This window comes from Solea solea, chromosome 12, assembly GCF_958295425.1.
Source record: "Solea solea chromosome 12, fSolSol10.1, whole genome shotgun sequence".
Lineage (NCBI taxonomy): Eukaryota > Metazoa > Chordata > Actinopteri > Pleuronectiformes > Soleidae > Solea > Solea solea.
In genome coordinates this window covers 4,177,517-4,200,381 of record NC_081145.1, presented here as the reverse complement: position 1 = coordinate 4,200,381, position 22,865 = coordinate 4,177,517, and the positions used below count along the sequence as shown (strand labels likewise).

At 40.8% G+C, this 22,865-nt stretch overlaps 1 protein-coding gene across 1 annotated transcript; it reads right to left on the bottom strand.

Annotated features, from left to right (window-relative positions):
• Nucleotides 1–4,419: 4,419 nt before the first annotated feature.
• On the bottom strand, nt 4,420–22,473 carry elapor2a (endosome-lysosome associated apoptosis and autophagy regulator family member 2a). Its single transcript, XM_058646297.1, has 22 exons — nt 22,179–22,473; nt 19,113–19,233; nt 16,175–16,364; nt 15,951–16,098; nt 13,977–14,066; nt 13,423–13,528; nt 13,184–13,336; nt 11,906–11,994; nt 11,302–11,482; nt 11,087–11,215; nt 9,851–9,941; nt 9,660–9,762; nt 9,436–9,573; nt 8,063–8,326; nt 7,801–7,974; nt 6,930–7,116; nt 6,751–6,847; nt 6,561–6,662; nt 6,345–6,471; nt 6,085–6,263; nt 5,322–5,490; nt 4,420–5,123 (listed from the first exon to the last, which is right to left on the bottom strand). The coding sequence occupies exons 1-22, from the start codon at nt 22,284–22,286 to the stop codon at nt 5,055–5,057; spliced, it is 3,015 nt and encodes a 1,004-aa protein (XP_058502280.1). The 5' UTR covers nt 22,287–22,473; the 3' UTR covers nt 4,420–5,054.
• Between the last annotated feature and the right edge of the window lie 392 nt (nt 22,474–22,865).

Sequence of the window (22,865 nt, the reverse complement as noted above, 5' to 3'; positions counted from 1 at the left end):
ACTTCAGAGGACATTGCATTGACTTACTCATTTCCTGGAACCTTAACCATAACTAATACTGGTCTAACCCAAACCTCAATCATGTCTCCACCTTAAAATGTAGTCATTTAAGGGAACTTTGAACAGACTGAGGTCCCCACAACATGAGTAATACCTGGAACACACACACTCAGTTACTCACTGGCTCTATTCACAGTGCGTGTTGGCAAATGTTGGGAGATGTGTCGAACACTCCTGCCTAATCTGTTCCCTGAGTGATGGCTCTCCAATTAAAGTGTCCAGTGGAGTGCTCCCCGCCTTAAGACAATGCACTCCAGTGTCTAAGCTTAGTCTCTTAAGGAGGACAGACTGACAGCAAGAAAGCAAGAAAGCAGGAACGAAAGGACAGTGTCTGCAGCGTCTTCTGTCCTGCAGCCACAGACACAGTGCAGTAAAGAACAGGACAATCTGTTCAAATCCTTTTTTAGGCTACATCATAATCTCTGCAATTATTACCTTTGCAATGTTGATTCTTGCCTCGTGGCCGGGTAATGACTGCCCTCTGGTGGTGAACTCATGTATATATACATATATCTCATACACATATCTCTCTCTATATATCTACATACATACATACATATACATATACATATATACATACATATGTATATATGTATGTATATATATACACATATACATATATACACACATACCCATATATATATATATATATATATATATATACTGTACATACATATACACATATACACACATATATATATACATACATACATATATACACATATACACATACATATACACACATACATGCATATACACACACATACATACATATACACACACATACATATATACATATATATCTTTACTGCACTGAGATATGTATATACATATACATACATATGCACTGACATATGCACTGCACTGAGATATATATGTATATATATATATATATATATATATACATACACACACACACACACACACACATATATATAAATATAATGCAGGCAGGGATTTAACACTTGTATAATTAGACACGTGTCTACATACATAATATTTCTTTTAGTTCACATACAAAGAAGCTTATTCAAGAGGACACGGACATTAAACAATGTCCTGCACTGCCCTCTACAGGTGAGTCAGGAGAAAGTGAGAAAAGTCTGAGGCATGCAAACTGGAATCTTGTTCATATAATCAATAGAACAACTAGAGAAAGATCCATATTTCAGCCAAACGACACAGTAACCTAGAAAAAAAGCAGAGTTATTAATGAACGAATGTCATAAACCTCCTCAGAATCGAATCATTTCCTCTTTGGGCCTGTACCTACGTCTAGATATTCTCATCGAATATAATGCTCACAGACAAATACACAAATACATTTTTGTCAGTGCTGCTTTGACATGGAGAAGTCACTGTGACCCATTAAATCACCTTTTTTATTTATTCCAGTGGAAAAGAAATGAAAATAGAAGCCATTTTTCACTTAAGCGGTATGAAGTGATGACATTTAATAAATCAAACTAAACGAAGCAAAGTTACTGTTATCATAGCAATGATATTTTCAGAAATATCATTGCAAAAGGTTCATCCTTTTGCTCTTTTAGTATCAGATGCACAAAAAAACACATTACAGGAAACTAATCCTGAGCCTGTGCTGCCAAAATAACTTATGATGTATTTTACTCAAAATCTAGACAAGATTCTTTTTAAGCTAAATGTAATTTCCCAAAAACAAAGCTCATTGTACCTTTTTGAAATGACGGTCGTTTGCAGTTTACACTCACAAGCTTCATAACATAAAATGTTGAGTATCATGAATCAGTTGCTGCTCCGCACAGCTTCTCAAACTGACTTTGCGCCATAATTATAAATGTTGAGATGACACTTTGTTTGTGTGTGACTCAGAGGCTGCAGTTGTGCAAGCAGTGGACTGTGCTGCTGTGATTTTCTTGCAGGTGTAGCTGAGGTGTCATTAAGCTGACTGCTCACAGCTGATCCCAATTAGGCGGAGGCTGCTGCTGCTGCTATTCATTACAACTTTTAACACTAATGTCATTTATATAATGTTCTTCCATGTAAGTAATGTTTTATGGTAAATTCACACCCATTCACACGCTGCCCGCACAGCTGTCAGGAGCAACGTGGGCTTAAGTGTTTTGCTCGAGAATTGAATCCACAACCTTCAAATTGAAGGACGACTCGCTCGACCACTGATCACCTTCGCTTGCAACTACTGTACATGATAGATCCCAGAAACTCAAGCCGTGTTTGTGTTACAGCAGCACAACACCAGATAACACGGCATTACACTATACACTATAGTCAGTATAAGATTATAGTTTATATATAATTGTTTTATTCTTGTTTGATTGAATATATTTTTTATTTTTTATTCCCTATAGTCCATCAACTGTAGGATAGTTGATTCTCAACAGCAACTAATTGTCAACTAGATTCAAGATTCATGATTCTTTATTGTCATTCCAACACACATTAAAACTCATCTCATCACCATGGACAGCACTATGAAATCACGGTGCACAACAAACCATACACACATTGAGAAATAAATTCATGAGCATCCTCAAACTACAATACAATTTCAAATGCACAAAGACTATTTTTTAAGATACAATGGTGCGCACTTTTGCTACTCGGCACAGTCCATCGGCGGCCGGGCAGATAACCTGCGAGGGGATCCTTCCGCACATTCTCATTTTTTGGTATGTGTATGTGTTATTTTTCCTTTTTCCTCATAGGAGTGTCAGAGCCACTCAATACACTGTAATGCAGTGCATATTGTAATGAAACATCAAACGGATGAAGTACCCAGCACTTTTTCAACCACAAATAAGCTATGGTTATTATCCCTGGCACTTGTATAAACTAAGTGATGCCCATGATGTGGCTTACAACACAGGCCTACCTTACATGAAAACCAAATCCATTCGTCGGTCTTTCCTGATGAAGTAGGTGATGGCAGCGTAGTAAAGTCTGTCCTTTGATTTGAGCTCCAAAAGAAGTCCTTTCTCTATGGACATCAGTATCAAAGCTCCCAGGCGATCCTGTTCAGTACTGGTTCTGGCTCGATTCTTGATTCGCTTCAGAGCCGAGTAAGACCACTCCACAGGGGAGGTGGACATGGGGGTGGTCAGCACCAGGCAGGTGAGGGAATACAGCTGCCATGCTCTCAGTCAGCTGTTAAGTGTCATAAAGTGCAGCAGGTCTGATGGGCTCCTTGCCTCAAAGTTTGACAAAGTTTGTACATGAAGGTCAGTTCGATCTTGAGTCTGGGGAAGTCAAAGTGCAGCCCGTAGTTAGTTAGTTAGTTCACTGTGCAGCTTCCGGTATGCTGTGTGCAGTCTCCAACTAATAACAATTTTCGGTCTTGAAATTCTTTTCCACTTTCATAACCTTTTCTTTTAATTCCAGTTCTGGAGTTGGACTTCCATTTTTTATTACTTGAAGTTTTTGGTGAAAGGCCGCCTTGACAAAGGTGATGCTATCAAGCTAGCCACAACATTGCTCTCATCTCCCGCCGCCATTTTACTGTCTCTCAACCTCTCTCAGCAGTCTGGGGGGTGTGGTCTGCAGTTAGACCTGCGCTGTCAGTCACGAAGGCCGAGGATCTTTTGTTTTTGGCCCGCCCACTTAAAATCAAACCGTGATTGGTCAATTTGCCCATCACTCTCCAAACCAAAACACAGAGCTTGGCCTTCTCCAGCCAGCTAACCGGGCCTAATAGAGATGGACGATTCTGATTGGATAACATGTTTCAGGACAGTAACACTTCAGAACATAGATGAGAGAAAATTTATTAAATGTATTGTATTAAATTAAGTGACATCGATTTTTTAATATATATTATAGTATTATATTATTTTTGGTCCAGAATTAATGTTCGGCCTTCTCGAAAGGCGTAGAAGGCCCTGAAGGTTCCCCACTGATCAACAGATAATCAACTAAGAATTGACCATAATTTGTGATCCTGTTAACTTTCAAGTGACATACTATTTAGAAGTATAGTCAACTAATACGGTGCTGACAGAGAACTGATGATTAATAACAGTGTCAGTGTTTTATATATAATATCCTATATCTATACATTCATGTATTCCTATTTATACACAAGTAATGACGACTGTTATGAGGTTGTACAAGAACTCGCCCCCAGAGGATATTAAATATTCCTTACACTTGAACAATAAAAGATGACATTTGGAATTTGGAGAAATGATTTAAACAATTTAACAAGATAATGATGATTATCATTATCTTGTGGAATTAATTATGTTACTTTTATTTTCCATTCGTCTGCTTTCAAGCGAGTCGATAGAAGTCTATGTCTCAAAGTCCTCTGGTAATTTGTCAAAGGAGAAGAACAGACAGGGGAATAAATCAAGCCGAGTCAACTTCTACACAAATACATCATTTATTTGACACTGACAACCAAACACCAAAACCTCATCCACAATGATGACATCTTTTAATTTCCAGATCTCACTGCGGTGACCTCAACAAAACGAAAAGGACAAAACAAATGAGACAATACCAGCTCTTTTTGGCCAAAATATATAAGTGTGTGTCAATGAAAGATACACACACACACACACACACTCACAAATGCACACACTAGCCATGGTGAGCCTGCTGCCAAAAAAAACAAAAAAAAAAAGCGGCACCATGGCTTGATAAAGAAAGATTATCTGCTACACAGACTGAAATAAATACGAACACATGTCAAATAGGTCCTTTTCTTAACCTGAGCTCTTGGAACAGCCTTTCTGACATCGACCTGGATCTGAAGATGACCAGGAAGTGTCTCTCACACACAGTTGGACGGCTTTGTCGTACCCGAGCTTTAAGGCCAGCAGCAGCATGTTAGTGTGACTCCTCTGAACCTGGTTCTGGGAGCCTAACGTGTGTCAGTGAACACACACTTGGGTTTTCCAGGGTACTGAAGCTCATAAAGGGGTGGGAGGGGAGGGTGGTGAGGGTCCATCAGTGGTGAAGTCTCTCCAGGGTCAGCACTCACTTCACCACATCTCCTAGCTCCACACTAGTGCTTTGGAATGGGATGAGTTCAGCTGCACGTTTTCGTACATCTCACCGTTTCCCTGAAATCAGAATACAAATGTTTATTTTGCAGTCTTTTTTTCCCATAATTTAACAGCTTCAGAATCTTCAGAATCATTGTGATGGTTAATGTCTTGTTGTGGTGAGATTGGGGGCTGTCTCCACTCCCTTGGGTGGAGTTAGCGTCAGAAGACGGGGTTTAATAACATTTTAACGTCATGTGATACTTTAACTCTCACCTTGGAGGCTATGGCTTTGAGTTTGCCAAGCAGAGAAGGTTTTGTGTAGACGACTTCGTCCTCTATGTCTCCCTCGTTCTCTCCCTCCATCACAGCACAGCTGTCGGCCCCTGGCATGTCACACTCCTTATTGGCAGACATCACTAACCGGGAATACTTATACTCCAGCCTGGAGAGGAGACGAGCCACAGAGTCAATAATGTAGAGGAGGAGTAATGTTGCCAACATGAACATGAACATGAAACACAAACAGTGAAGGGGAGGCAAAGACTCAAGAGTGTCTCTCATTTCCACATGAGACATGTTAAAACAACACACAGTACTCTGGGTAAGTCAGCAGCACTTAAAAGAAGAGAGATGGAATAATAATAGAATACTAAATGAGGATATTAAATCATTCAAAAGAGCAATACAAACAATAAAAACACACCCATAAAAACTTTTTTTAAGAAAAAGACATGCAGGTATGGCACTAAATTGGTTAAAACAGTAAAGATAATACTTTTCATCTGGTGGAAAGGAAAGTAGAGGAAAGGAAAGGAAAGGAAAGGAGAGTGGAGTGGAGGAGAGGAGAGGAGAGGAGAGGAGAGGAGTGGAGATCTATCTGCCCTTGACTGGATCATTCCAGACAGTTGTTGATACCAGATCTGAACAGGGTCATGAGGACACTCAGGTAGAGGACAGGGAAGTATGGCATGAGAACTGGACAGAAGAGAGAGACTAGGTTAAGGAGGGATGAAGGGGGGAAACAATGAAATGGTACCGTTTATTCTTCTTCCAGAAGTAGCAGGTGATGGAGATGAGCAGCACTGCAGTGAAGGCTCCCAGACCTGCACCAAGATGTATCCAGAACTCCATACCCTCACATGGCAAACTTTTCTTCTCCGGCAACGTCACACCCCCCATGCACAGCTTTGGTTCAGTCCACACATACAGCAGATCCTGAAGATGAACACACACACGCACAATACTTAGTTACTACTGATATAAAACGGGCTAAACTCTGTCCCCACACACACACACCTGGTGTCCTCCCTTGCAGGCTCCTTCTATCTGATGGTAGTCTCTGTGTGTGCATGTCGGACAAGCCCCTGAGCTCTCCCATAAGAAATGGAACGTGCAGCCGTCGCATGTTCCTGCAGGACACTGACTGTAGAAGACAGAAACACAGTCTCAGTGTGTCACTGCTACATCACATCACAGCAAAGACACAGGCTGACAGGGACAGAGATGTTGTACCTGGGAACTGAGAGCTCTCCTTTAGAGCTCTTCTCTGGGCTACAGCGAAGCGTGACCACGGCACTGCGACCAGACTCACACGAAGAGGTCGTTTCTAAAGACCTTACAGACAAACGGAGAGAAAAGCGTGTTTTGAGCACTGAGGTTTTTCCCAAAGAAAAAAGGAAACGTGTGTGGAATTATGAGTTACTTGTAGTAGAAGTTCACATCAGGGACTTTCTTCGAGGTCTGGGGGAACAGCTCTGGTGCAGCCTTTATCTCACCAAGTGTAGCACTGACTGTTGCTCCTGCAGGACATAAAGCCAGGTTGCTTGATTGTGATAATGCACTTTCAAATGTTACCAAAGTCCCTCACGATCACACACTAACCAAGAAATGTGTCAGCCAGGTTGATGGACTGTGACGACAGCGCTGTGTGGAAACTCCGCCCACTGGCCGGGATGATGGTGGACTGACAGATGAAGGTCTTGACGGCAGAGGCTCCTTCACCTTTCTCTGTCTGGTGCTCAGTGAGGGACAAGTCTGTGACGTTGTCTGTGCACACGGCCAGATGACCCTGAGACGGAACATGATCAAGGATTTACGTCGTCAGAGATGAAGGAAAACATGTTCAACTGAAATAAAAGGCTTCTCTACACACAGTCACAGTTTCAATTTGAATTTACAGCCCATGTAGGAGCCAATTCCTCTGAATCCATATTTCCATTGTTAATTGAAATTGACCATTTACATCGTGTGTGGTTCGATCTTCTTTTTTAAACAAACATTGGCCCGCAGGTCGTTTGAGTTGGAGATCTTGTTTGGTTTGAAATAGACAGTTTTGTTTTGTTTATTGTGACATTTTCAGTATATTTTCTACCACACTGTTTTGGAAATCCACGAGGAGCCAATAAACGGACATTATTTTATTTTAGAAGCACGTCTGGATATTTTCTAAGCGTCTATTTCTCTCAGTCATCAAGGGAGCAACTCACACAGGTGGAAAACAATAGGATTGTATGGTCTGTGGTCACTACAGCCTACAAATGTGAGTCTGAGTATGACAAACCCAATAACATTGTTCATAACACTTAACACCCAATTTATATGTGGGCTGCACGGTATTAGGAAATCGTGCAATATCTGATAATATTGCTGAATATTGCGATAAATTAAGAGTGAGATATTAAAGGAGGAAAGAGAGAAATGTTTGTGCAATTTTGTGCCAGTGTGTGTGAAGTGTGTTGATCTCTGCACAAACCTGTCCTCCACACAGGCTGATGTTGAAGTTGTGGAAGTATTTGGTGCCTTTGGAGGTAAAGCTTGGACCGTTCATCAGTGATCCTACAGACCCTATGAGGCTGAAGTCAAAGGTCAGAGTGGCGTTGCCCTCTGTGTGGGTGAAGTGACAGTCACTGTAACATAAACTGTGGTCCTGAGAAAAACACACACAACATAAGGTATAAGGTCGTGTGTCATATAAATGATCACGTTTCATAAAAACAAAAGAATGCGTCACAAACCTTGTCACTCCTGCTGGCAGGTCCACAGGGTCTGCAGGCATCAGGGCCCGGCGTGGCATGAGAGACGAGGTACGTGTTCCGCGGACACTCCGTGCACTGGTTGCTGTGCGCGTCGATATAATGTCCGGGTGGGCAAGGCACGCAGGTGGAGCTGGACGTCTGGGTGCTGAGGGCACAAGCCCTGCAGGCCGAGGACACGCCGTCCACGGCGTTACTCACCGAGATGGAGTAGATCCGCGCCACGTCAGCGACGTGCTGACGCAGCTGGAAAAACATGAGCGAACGGGAAGTGAAACAGCTGCAGTGTCAAGAGAGTTTAAGGACGAACCAAACAATATTTGGATTTTATAGAATATGACGCAAGTGTGTGATATCGACTGGTGAAACTGCAGTTTGTAACAATTAGAACAAGCTCCTGAGCTCATTATTGAACTACGGTGGCCTTCATGTACCAGAAAGGATGTCATTCTTCTCTTTTTCCAAATAAGCTTCTGCTTCAAAATGTTAAACAAACCAGACGCAGTGTGAGTTTGTTTGGGCTGTGATAGAAAAATGGTGGCACAAGATGGCGGCTCTGTAAATCAAAGTACATATAAAAGGCTTATTCTAAGCCTCAGAAACCAAATGATTGTTCTTTTAAAGCATGTATACACTGATTAAAACAAACTATGACCAATAAACCCTCATAAATGTTACAAACTGAACCTTTAAGCTCCCACTCTGCTACTACCAGGAGCTGGAAGTATCCTGACTAAATATCCTCCCATAAAAACCATCTTGTCTTTTTCTATGAGTTCAGTGATGAAATGCATCTGTTTGATTAGCAGTTTGGTTTCAGCACCACCTCAGAAATGATCTCTGAAAGCAAACACGAGGGAGTGTTTGCTTTGCCTAGTTTTACGAGACTGACGGAGGATGATAAAACTGCCAGGAAGCTTTCCACAACTCTTCTGTTTCACGACCGAATATATCACACATGTGTTTACTGATCTTATCAAGGCTCCAAGTCACAAAAGATTGGCCAACCAATGTAAAAACTCGTTGTTTTCCTTGAGCCGATCACCGTGTCCTGTTGCATGTCATAATAACGTTGGTAATAATAAGAATAAAGACATATAATGTGACACTAAATGTTCCACACTGTCACTGCACATTCAATTTAAGTCAAATATCTACCGACAATGGCTCACGTACCCATTTCAGCCCCATTTGAAGACACATTAAACCAAGAAACTCGATCTCACTGATAACGTGACTGCAGGAGAAACTGATTTTAACCCGAAACAAAAGTCCATTCCTGCTCAAGTATATGAGATATAAAGACTGCTGGAAACTGTGGAAACTGTGGCGCATCAGTGTGTCGTTGAGCTTACATCTGAAGGTTGGTTGGTCCTCTGGAAAGCCCACGTGTAGGAAACCGAGGCGTTCTTGGTCATGACGTGTGTGTACGTCTGTCTGCTTTTAGTTCCCTCCCATGACTCCACGACAGTGGTACTCTTCCTGTTTACGTCCTGCAAGAGTCATTTCACCATGAGTCGATATCTCATTCAAACACGTGCACATTAAGTAGCAGCAGACACGTCGGGCGCCGCCTCACCATCATGAAGTAGAGCTCACAGTCAGCCTTGCACGAGGTCTCAAATTCAAACGTGACGCGGCCGAACTCTGTGGCAGAATGGCTGGACATGGACGTGGGGAGCCTGACGCAGCAAACGGAGACAAGAGGAATCAGACAGAAGGACAACAGCGTGATGGACAATGAAAGAAACACAACACCACACGACTTACTTGAATCCAGGAACATGGATGTTGAGGATGAGGTAATCGTTATCTGAGCTCCCGGCTCCGCTCTGAACGTGATCACCTGCCACTTCCCAACCTAGAGGACACGGCACATTTATTCAGTAAATGTGAGCTGCAGCTAACGTCATCGATTCATCTTTACTTAATTAAACAAAATGTCAGAAAATGTTTGTCAGTTCACCACAAATCTCTAAATGATTTAGAGGCGACAATGAGCTCCTGAAATGTCCTCAAACTAAAATGAATCAGTTTAAATGATTCCTTGATATATGGAACAAAGAAAGATGAAAATATTCAGATTTAAATTGTTTTAATTATTAAAAAAACAAAAAAAACACTTAAACTCTTAGACAATTCATTTAGTAATTGAACAGTAATGGATAGTTGGTTTATTTCTTTTTACACTGACATGGAAACTGTTTTTAGCTCATCCACAGTTCAGCGTTTGTCTTGAACACACTGACCTCTGAAATGCTGTCCATGACTTTAAGTTACATACGTGAACAAACGTCTGGGGTGTAAAGCGGAGTGATAAAGGCCATATTCTTCATCTTACATGTTGTTAGCATAAATGATCATAAATGTACCATAGTATTGCTTTAAAGCAGCCACTCCTATACTTAAGAATGTCATTGCACCAAAACCTTCAATCACAACTCATAAATAATTAATAATCTTATATTTTGATATATATTATTTATTAAAAACTGGCAGAAAATAACTCATCAAGATAATAATGTACAGCTTTTTGAAGCTAAGTTACAAAACTGAAAATGAAAAATCTTTCTTTGTTTATTTTTATGATCGCTCACAGCTCACATGCAGTACCGCCAACTCCCACTGGAGGGGGCCCATAGCTATCGGAGTAAAGTCTAAAAATCAGTTTGATTCCACTCTGACAAAGATGCAAATATTTACATTTCTTACAGTGTTAAAGGTCCTGTGTGTAAAATCTACATGGAATTATTTTCATTTGGCAGAAATTGAAGACAAAATAATGAATCACGTGATTATGTTTTATTTTTCACATCAGTCACAGGGTCAAGCCATTTTGGACCACCATGTTTTTTTACAGTAGCCCACAATGGACAAACTAAATATCTTTTGAGTTTTGATGCTAACTGAAGTTTCCATCTGTGCTCCAACACATTGTTAGGGAATGGTGAGGTGAGGGACATTCAGTTGTACATACTGTAGCTTTAAGGTTCAACTCAAACTCACCATTCATGCTGTCACACTTGGAGTTGCCCACGTTGAAACAGGAAGTCTTCATGTTTGCAGGGAGAATATTCCACCATTTATACTCATAACCGAGGGTGGGTTCAGTCCCTGCCGGACACTGCTGACACGCTGGTGGACGGACGGGGGATTCAAAAGAGAATTCAGCAAAACTGAAGGAAGGACAATGAAGCAGAGCGAGAAACAGTTCTGAGTACCTTTGAGTCCGTCAGAGAAGGTCCCAGGTGGACAGGGCGAGCAGGTGGCTGTGTCATTGTTATAGAAACCAGGGTTACACGGGGGGCACGGCTCTCGCGTCCCACCTGCAGGTAACGTCACAGCTCCGGTCGCGGCCTCCAGACAGATCTTAGGCTCAATCCACGTATAAATGACCTGCGTCTGAAATCACATCAGAAGATATGAAAATAATAAGATAAGAACGTCCTTTATTACTCCTACAATGACAGGAATAAATAATAAACATGCATAGAGCCAAAACAATTAATCGATAAATCGATTACTAAATTAATCGACAACTATTTTACTATCAATTAATCGGTTTGAAGCTTTTTCATGATTAAAACAAGATTTCCGATTGTTTAAGCTTCTTAAATGTGAATATTTTCTGCATTTCTTTGCTCTGGAGAACAAAGAAATCATTAAAAGTTAATCATTTTTTCCTTTATTAATCCTACAATGACAGGATTAAATAATAAACATGCATTTTCACAGGTGTGAATGTATCATATATAAAAAGGAGTTGAGCTGTGATTCTCTTGTTCCAGTCTACGTGTGTGTGTGTGTGTGGTGTTTATCTCCCACCTTGCCTTCATTGTCACACGCTGTGTGGATCTGGAAATAGTCCTTGGACGAACACGGAGGTCTGTCCTTACACATCGCTGATCCCTCCGCTTGGAAAAGTGAGCAAAAGAAGAAAAGAATCGTCGTTTAAAAAGAGCAACTGCAGAATACATTTAGAACACGTCAAAACACGAGAATCAAAGTGAAATCAATCAAAGTCAATAATGATGCCATATTAGATTTAAAGAAAATAATAATTAGCCATTTCCTGCTTGGAGACTCTGCGAAAGGCACAGCAGTCATGCAATATGCATGAAGAGGTGAACTCCATGAAATATGTAATAACTCGGAGCCTATTCTCGTCTCCTCATGGTCAAACAGGGTCGAGAACACAGACTGCTTTACATGTGGGAATAAACAAAAGGGATTTGTTACTCATCTTAATTCAAATAGTAACGGTAAGTAAGTGACGGATGAATGTTGATGAATGGCCCGAGAAAAAAGAAAATCTAATCTTGTGATCCACATTCAAGGGAGTATTATGGGATAAGTCAATTAAAAATGCAGGAGAACTTAAAAATAATAAATAATTTAAAAATACAACAGCATTCATAACAAACAGGATTCTTCTTCTAAAGTTTGATCAACTTTCAATCAATTTGTGCCGTAACGTTTGGAAATACAAACAGCCGACACTTGTTATTCTTATAAAATAAAATGCCCTTTTTTAAATGTAATTTTTAGTGTTAGCTGTCATTCATTCCACAGCTATCATAATACATTAGTGGTAACAGGAAGTAGTCACACTTTGCACATGTGTCGAACAAATGAAGTTTTCCGGTAACAGCTTGGCAATAAAAATATCATTATTCTTATAAAATGAGTATTTAATTATTCGATTACTCACTTGATTATAAAAAGTGGATCAGTTACTGTGATTATTCATAATATACAGCATTTAAAAAGCTACAAAACTAATGTTTTATCAATCATTGCATTCATAAAAACAAATCTCTCAGCAGCAGCAGCAGCAGCAGTAAACATTTAGTTAATGGACTTCATGTGAGTTTGCAGAAGAGATGAAATTTACCAGGGTCTTTGAATGCATCTCGTTAGCTACTCCTGCATTACTTTGTTTAGAATATTTGAATATTCTAATAATACCACAGAATGTCACGTGGAGGGAGATTACTTGTGATCCAGAGCTGGTCTGGAAGCACAAATGTTTTGTGATTGTTTTCAAATGAAGCTTAATTAAGAATGTCCACAGCTGGTTCTGCACCAGTCGTCCTCACTCACCTGCATACTGAATGCTGGTGTCACAGGGAGTGCAGGAGCTGGCGCCGTGACCCGAGAAGGTGTCCCGAGGGCAGGGTTCACACGTGGACGAGCCTGGGACTCGACTGAACGTCCCCGGTTTGCACAGAAAACACTCTGACGTGTAGGCGACTCCTTGTAGACGCCAAAAGACAACAAAGAGTGTTTTCAGTGTCACTGACAGAGTGAGAGGTAAAAAAAGAAGTAGAAAAATGACAGACCTTCTATTTGGATGTTTTTCAGCAAGACAGGTTTCACCACTTTTGTCCCCATCAGGACACCTCCTGTCCTCCAGTACAGGATGTTGGTCCCAGACTTCAGGTTCACCTTTTACACAAAAAAGCCAATTGAATATGAAATTTATTATAAAAAAACAACAAATTAAGTAGTATTAGTTCTAACTGTTTATTCAGTTTGTTCAATTTATAAATAAAATTTAAAAAAATCTATTTCAATTAGACTAATACATGCTGCTAATATATGTACATGTGCAGATTAAAGAGCTATAAATCATTAAATAGTGGAAACCGTCCAGCTGCCTGAACATTTATTTAACAGGACTTTTCCCACCCAAAAATACAAAATACAGGACTGAACAAATGTTATAGTAATAAAATAAAACTAAAAACACTGAAGGCAACAGTGAGTGACAGCAGCGTCTCACTGTGGCGAGACTTCCTGCTTGTTTACAGGCGTTTGGTGCCGGCAGCACATTTATCGTGTTAATTGTGGGAGAGGCGTCACACAGTGTTCATGTCAACAGTGCTGCACTCACGGTGTGTGTCGCCCATTCACCGTGACTGGTGAGCTTCAGCCACTTGGCGTCAGTGGACTGATCCATCTCCTGACACTGGTCATTCTGGATCTGAGAAAACAAACAATAAACAACCGGTGTATTTTATAAACATGAGTAAATATAGGGCTGGGAATGAATCAATATAATGCCTTATATTATTATGATTTATTATTATTATTATTGAATAAATGAGTGATAAATTAAATATTATAGATTGATTAAAACATATATAGCGATATCTATGTAATTTGTACATAGATATATGTACAAATTATATTTTAAAAGTGTCACTCAATAACACGTAATTATTTGTGTTATAGCAGACGTCATTGTTTCTAACACACGTAAATATCCTTCACTTAACATTAAAAAGCCAAAGAAATAAACCAGGAATTATCTGATCATGTAAACGGTGTGTTATTAACAGTTTATTGTTATAACACCTCAAAAGAAAACTTTTCATGAGTCCAGAGAAACAACCTGTGTGCAGCTTTATACCCACATAAATGTCATATACCAGGACATAGCCTAAACACATCTAGATAGTATGTATGTGCCATATTTCCCAGCCTTATAATAAATATTTTTATTGGGTACACTTGTGTATTGAAACAATAAAGTATATGCCAGTAGAATTCATTCATTCATGAACACATTAATAACTTTTATTTCTTTTATTGAAAAGGACCAAACGAGCCCGGACCATAGGTGGAAAATGGGCTTAAGAACTAGTTAAAAGGCCCAACTAGTCTTGCCATAGTATTGTTATTCATTATGGCTCAGTTCCATTTTAGTGTCACAACACTGATCTCTGCCAGTGAGGCAGCCTGCACAACAGCAGGATACAACGATATGGAATGCAGCCAGTGTTAACGCTGCTGCTTTCCTCCGCTGTGACGATGTGTCAGCTTACAACAGACAACAGGAGACACTGTCTGTCCGTCAGCTGAGACCTGAGCGCGGTCACACTCTGCTCTCACTTAAATATCTGTATCTGCACTCAAGTGAGAAAGTGGGGAAAAAAGGCTAAAAGCCTAAAACTATAACACAATATTCCATCAGGATATAGCAATAACGATATTAGTGATGATATTGGACATCATTTCAAAATAAAAGTGTTTGTTTTGATACAGAACAGTGTAGAGTTGACAGTAAAAATAAAAAATAATATATCTGTCCTTTAGAGATTGTCTTTGAAAATGATGAAGTAACAGACTCCTGTACGTGACTCAATGCCAGGATTCTTTGTCACTGTGTCATTATGTTTAACAACACGCCTTAACCTCAAGCTCGACGCTGCGTGAAACCAAACTGGAATACTTCAGCAACACAACCCACACGAGCAATAACAACACGTCACGTCAGCGCCGAGACGTGGAGGACGAACAAACGACCGGCAAAATGCTGACGAGTGATGATGACGAGAAAACATGACGCTCTTCATCATCATCATCATCATCAACACAAACTCACTGCAAAGGATTTAGATTTTTTCTTGCACCAATGGAAGTAAATACAGTTAAATATTTAACAGATGGTGTAGTGGTTAGCACTGTTAGCCTTTCTACATTTCTCTGTGTGTGTGTGTGTGTGGGTTTTCTCCGGGTTCCACACATGCAATATGGGGATCAGGTCAACTGGACACTCCGTAGATTGACCGTACGTGTTGTTGTCTCTGTGTGTCCCTGCGATGGCCTGGGTGTACCAGCGTGTGACCCCGCCCCTCGCCCTATATCAGCTGAGATTGGGCACAGCATCCCCCTCGACCCTCGTGTGGAGGAGAAAGTGGTAGAAAATGGACGGATCTCTAAATACACTGTTTTTAAAAATAATTTATGCAATTATAGAATGGTTTAAGAATCATAATCATTGCCTACCTCAAGATTCCCACGCCTACTCCATATCTACTTAACCACATCAATAGGAAGAATAAAGATAGATCATAGCACTCACAAAGAACTCAAAGAGCAGGTTGTTGTCTGGATACTGGTACTCAAAGCTGACGGAGCCTTGTTTCTTCAGATGGACGGCGTAGATGAGCGACACCGTGCATTCGTCCCTGTTGGACTCCAGGTAGTTTCCCTGAGGCGTCCAGGAGGAGCTGCGAGGGAAAACAATAGAAAACTCTAAACTCTCTGCATCTGGATCTGAGCGTTTCCTGAATCTTACTCACACACCTGTTGCAGGTGAGTCGGTCTTCTCCGCGGGGAGCGTTTTCCAGCGACGTCGCCAGGCTGCTGAATCCACTGGGCATGGAATCCCATTGGTCGAAGCGGACGCCGCTGCCGAGGGAGTAGCTTCCTGCCGCGCACTTCATGCACTGCTGAGCCGACATCTCCAGGAACTCCCCGGACTTACATGAGAAGGCTGCAGGGCAGACAGAGAGAGAGGGGGAGGGAGGGAGGGAGGGAAAAACATGCTTACAATATAAAAGTGGATCTAACTAAAGAGACATGATCTTAATCCTTACATCCTGTTACACACTGTGTGTGTGTCTGTGCACAGCTAATGTGCTTTTCTGCATCTGCCAGCCTCACGCTCACTTGAGCGATGACGCCTCAGCGTGCTTTAAAGCCACCAGTGAAAAGAAGAAGAAGCGTGTGCACAGATATTCGTGTTGGTACGTTGCAGAAAGCCGTTCAAGGATCGTCGTTATTATTTTCCATGTATTATCCTCACATCACATCACTCAGGAGTTCCTGTTCTTCCTTGAGGGACAAAGATGTTTTGTTGGAGGCAGATTTCTCTGCCAGAGCTGATATGACACTCAGTATCAGAGCGATACGTCCTACACATCGCATGCTTCACTATGTACAGACTGTAAATATGTATTAAATAGCATTTTAGCCGAGGCAGTTTATTTCTTCTTCATAGGAGAAGAATATTTGTGACACATTCAGACAATTGTATTTTTAAAATGTCTCAAAATGGCACAAATGTGTTGTTAACAGCTCCATAGTTTAAAAAGGTCAGACTGATATCAGTGTCTGCAGATATTCCATTTATCAGACACATAAATGTATCAGACACAAAAAAGTGGTATCGTGCATCTGTTAATCCATTATACATCTTATATTGTAAGCTTTTACAAGCTGTTACATCACATTGTGTTGATTTTTAATATAAGTTAAGGTAAAGGTAATAAATAACAAACGTGCATTTTAACATCATTGAATATACAAAATAGAAAAAATATTAAAAGATTTTTTTTTTAAATCACATTACAACAGAATATATAGTACATAATCAAATATATACAGCATTAAATTTATTGACAGTGTAAAGATTACCAGAAATGCTGCACTTCTCTAAATGATACTGGTGATATCGCACATGTTTAGAGCAGCATGTATAGTTTGTGTTTATTAATTTTTTTATATGGAAATGCAGGTTTAGCCAATAGTGGATATGACACTGATTTTATTTTGGCGGGTTCATTTTTATTCCTCCATTTGGTCAAATCTAATAATCCCCAGTTTAATAATTTGTGGTATAAACGTGTCAACTTGAATAAATAAGTAATAATGGGCTGATTTGTTTGATTATCGTTGCCGTTTTGCATTAAAGATGTAAAGATGACGGAGTCCTGTTTTTCTTCTTTCGTGCTTTTTGTGTTGACTTTAAACAGGAAGATGACAAAGTAACAAAAGGTGTGAGGTGATTGTTGTGTTCCTGCCAAACTGGAAACATTTCTTTCTTTCCTTTTTACACAGGAATGCAACGAGCAGTGTGGTCTGACTGTATATTAACATTTAACTCTCCTCATAATAATCCACTATTATAATTCAGGTCGAGCTGCAACTAACAATTATCTGTGTGTTTTTGGTCTGCAAAAAAAAACTGTTGATCAATGTTTTAGAACTTAAAACGATTTATTTGAAGAAACATATTCTCACTTAAGAAGCTGAACAATCTGAGAACTGGTTTTGCTAATTAATCGATAATCAAAATAACTGACAATTCATTTATTCATTTGTTTTCGGCTCATCGCTGCAGCCCTAAATCCTCCATAGGTTTTCATTAACATTCAGAAAGGAAACACGCGAGTGTGAGTGACCTTGTGACCTTTCCAGCTCACACACAGATTCCGCCTGTGATAACATGAATTGAACCATAGGTGAAGCAGACAGACAGAGCAGGATGAACCTGTTCCAGACAACAAACCTTTGTGACCACCCTGTCACAAGGAGACGTCTCACTGCCTCTCTTTTTACTACCACTCAGATGTCAGTGAAAATAACTCAAGACAAAAACTAGAAAATATGTAAATGCACTTATTCTGACAGATATCCCTTCACCTGAAGTCCGCTGCCGTCTCACTGCCTGTCTGCCTCCCCTCCATCACTCCTGAGCTCCACTCTGATCACAAAGCCTGGAGTATTTCTGTTGTTTGGAGCTTCTCCTGTTGTCAGTGTTTATTTCATCCTAACGGTGAATACTGGAACACCAGCAGCTCTGTTAAACTGTTAATACATGAATGAAAACGGTGATATTTATGGTGTGTATTTTGGAGGCGTTTGAATGGATTAGGGGTCGTTATAAATTCACTCAAACTTAGTTTTTGTAAAAAGTGGCAGGTGGAGCTGATAGAGTTGATGTGACGATTGTTTTGATTGTGTGTTGAAAAGTTACATATTAAAGCTTTAAGTCAATCCTTAATTCAATATTAACCGTTAGATATTCAAACTGAGAATATAGAAAGATCATAAATGTCACTAACATTTGAAACTCATTGTTCTGACCTCGTCACCTTTCCTTCAGCAGATCTATTTCAAGAACCAAACATTAGCAATAAAAGACGCAAGTCTCAAAAACCATCTGTCACCACTCACTGAAACTCCCACTCTCCCACACTGTCGGAAGACTTTTTTAGCAACAGCATGGTGAGATAATGAGGCGGCTTCAGCAGTAAAAGCAGCAGAAAACCAATTAAGGGACAGCATTTTTGGGTTTGTTTTTTTCCCTCTGAGGTTATTGTCCTGTGGCTTTTACTCTGTGCTCGGTTCTGAGGCGTTCCAAACAGGGTCAGTCAGTATGCCATGAAGTGGTGGAAATTCCTGGCTGCTGATAAGAGGGTGAGGGACACACACACACACACACAGCGACTGGACTTACTGCACTTTGTGCCGCGTACGGGCTCCGGGAGTCCAGTGCAGGCACCGGCTCTGTGTGGGATGGCCACTCTCCACCGGGATCCAGTACTGTCACACTCTGTGTACTCGTAGTAGTAGTCTGTCTGCCAATCACACACACACACACACACACACACACACACAAGAAAACATGCGTGTTAGAAATCAGCCACAAATCACAACAATCTTGAAGAAAATCAAGGAGGAGGCGAACATGAAATAACAAAAGGCCTCCACCGTGATGAAGTCTGAGTCACTGTGGCCGACAATCATTTACACATCAAAGCTGAACCAGGAGGACACAGCTACTGTATCAGCAGCACAGTCTCATGTCTCGCTGTAAACACAGAGAGACCATGTGTGTCCTGAAGTACCTAAAAAAAAAAAACCTGAACTATCCCTTTAACGAGCACACACAGCTGCTTAGGTTTTATAAAACGCGATGACCAGCAGTGTTATCTCTAAAGCCACAGCCACTCCTCCACCCTGGATACACAACATACCATCTCCATGGCAACAGTGACCGGGGACGATGGCAGCATTGTTGTCGCCGCCCGATTCTTCCTGATTTCAGCAGAAACACTGAGAGGACGTGATTATTATTGTCTGTAGCAGAGCAGTGGTTCACTCTGGTGTCTATAATCTATCTGTGGTCTCTTCTGCACCATAAACAGAGCACGGCGGCCTCGTTTCACAGCACTTCACACAGCGCTGTGGCAGAAGTCACTTTTCTTCATCTAGTTTTCATTGTTTCAGCTCTGGCTCAAAAATCTAAAAAGTCTAACTCTAACACACAGGAAACAAGTTCTATCTTTAAGTTTACATCTAGGGCTGCGACTGTTACTCGGTTATTAATCCGTTACTACGTCAATCGCCAACTCTTTTGCTGCAATCTAACAGTTTCATTTGTGATTGATCTGCCACAGACCAGGACCAGAAATCTATTCAACTATTCAATCGAATTCTATTAAGTGACTTAAAGATTATCTGCAGTTAACAAAATGAGCACAAAACAAGAAATCTACAAAAGCAAGGGATTGTAATCTGAGGATATTTGTACCAAAGGGTTCACAACTCTTCAGTGACACACACAGATTAACTTCACTGCTATTACTGTACTATATGTTCACATGACACAATAAACAATGAATGCCTTTAAATCTGACTGTCACCATGTGATGTGACAGTCAAACCATGTGATGGTCTCAGAGAACTGCTGCTGCTGCTGCTGCTGCTGCTGTTAATCTCATTCTCTGTGTGAAAACAGGGATTGAGCCAATAATAAGAGAGGAATGTTGCTCCTCTATCTTGGGACTGTGTGTCTGGGACAGAGCTGCCAGTCTGTGCTGAGGAGGTGTTGAGCCGAGCTGAGCCAGAGCACAGGGAAGGAAAAGGCCAAATCATGCAGGAAACTGATAACAGTGAGAGCGTGTGATGAGAACAGAGGAGAAGCTACAAGACTAATTCTACGGCCCGTCTGAAGAAATCAGCTAATGGCACCTCACGATACGATACGCGCTGCATGGTCCACGATACAGTGATTCTGTGATAATCAATATATAAGAAAACGAAACGTCAGGATTTCTCTATCTATTCACAACATCGAGAACAAAGTGCCTAAAGTCCATGTATTGAACGTAGCTTTCTCCTCCATCACCCCTCTGCTTCCATCCAAGTTTCACTCATTCATTTGGAGACATGAGGCAGCGACGCCCTGTGAGTGAAACTGGCTCACAGGGTGAACTGGTTTACGTTAGAACGCCTTCCTTTAATAATTAACATATTAACATTATCATTATGCACGAGGAAGGACGACGATATGTCACCAAATTGATATTTTGGCGCACTAATAATTATATATGTTATATGAAGGAATTTCTTTAGGTCCAATAAATGTGGCCAGTTTTATAAAATATATTCAATAATAAATGATCCACACAGTGGCTGCAATGACTAATCGATCATTAATCAATCACTGAAGTAATCGTCGAGCATTTGAATAAAATGTGAACATTTTCACAGTTCTTTGCTCTGTATCCATGGTTCTCAACCTGTGGTGCGTGTACCACCAGTGGTACGCGAGCATTTTAAGCTTAAGCTGTTAACAGCACATTTGTGCTAATGCACTTAGCAGCTAACCACAACCTGACATTTTACTGTGTAACAACATGACTCAGTTTTTTATTTACACTTTTACTACAGACGCACAATACTGGACTGATACTGATATGCCGATATATCATCTGTCTGATGTGTGTGTGTGTGTGTGTGTGTACATATATATATATATATATATATATATACACACACGTTCATGTAGTCATTTAGTCTCTCTGTCGTGAAATTAACCTTACATTTTCATGTCACAGCAGATGCAGATATACATTTTCTTTATTGCACAACATATATAAGATAACAGTGTATTCTGCCGATGTTTTAGTTAGCTTAGCATTGGTCATATCAGTGGATCTTGGCATCATACATGGTAAAGCCAAATATGCTGATAATATCTTTTACAGTGTGATATTCCAGGTGTTTTGATCATATCGCATGTTAGATATTTGTGTCCCTAAATATCCAATACAACATTTTCACCACAATCTGACAGAGCGTGATACAGAGTATCATATCGGCTTTTTCAATAACTGTATGACATACTGAGCTGTACCATTAGGTGGAAAATGAGGTGCACTTTTCCTACACATTAGATCTTTCATTTTTTTTTTTTTTTAAAAGTGTCTGCTCAAAAGAATATCGGCCTGATAAATCGGTCGACTGATTTATCAGTCTAGCTCTAGATGAGAATTGAAAGCAGACCATAATAATAACATTGATGCAGCTCCATGTTGTCCAGGCTTGTTCTAATGCTTGAAGGAACATCTCATGTTCCAGCTCTGATGCTCAACCTGATCATGACGCCATGACCCAACCCGGAAATGAGTCGCTTTTTTAATTAAATCCCATTTATTAGGCACACTGAGTGTGTGTGTGTGTGTGTGTGTGTGTTTCAGGTGAATCCCTGCTGTGTGGAGATCCTCGCGTGTCTCACCTCACTGCACGCTCTCTGTCCTGTCGCTCCGTCCATCAGCAGCAGCAGCAGCAGCGCGCGCAGGATGCGAGCGCAACTGGCGACGAACCAAACACGGGAGCGCATCATGGAAGAGGAGGAAGAAAGAAAACACAACACAGTGTGGATCCGCGAGAGAAGAGAGTGTGTGTGACGTCAGTGGGTGTGATTAAAGCGCCGCTCACACACAGACGAACACCTGCCTCTGTCGCCTCGAGTCTGCAGATTGTAACCAAGCTGACCACCTGCGATTATCCTCCCTGTCAGTGCGCGGACCCAGGCTGTCGTCAAGCTCACACTGGACACGCTCTACAACCACTTCCGGCTAGTCTTTTCAAAATAAAGCTTGCAACGCGGATGAAACTGCCAGTAGAAATGTGTCTTGTTTGCATATCCACATTTAATCCACATTTAATCTGGAATCTGCAGACAGCAGAATAAACACATTTTCGGTTTGAGCATGACACAAAACCACTGACTGAGGCTTTATCCACACGCAAAAACTATTTGTTTTCTCATTTTCATCCTTAAAGAGTTTTCTGTAAACACAAAGTGTCAGGAAATGTCTTCATCCACACACAACCCCGCCAAAATGACTCTAAATGCTGTAGTACTCATGCCAGGCCTGTGTGTGTCGCTGTAACAGCACTAGAAACAGTGAAGGAGGTG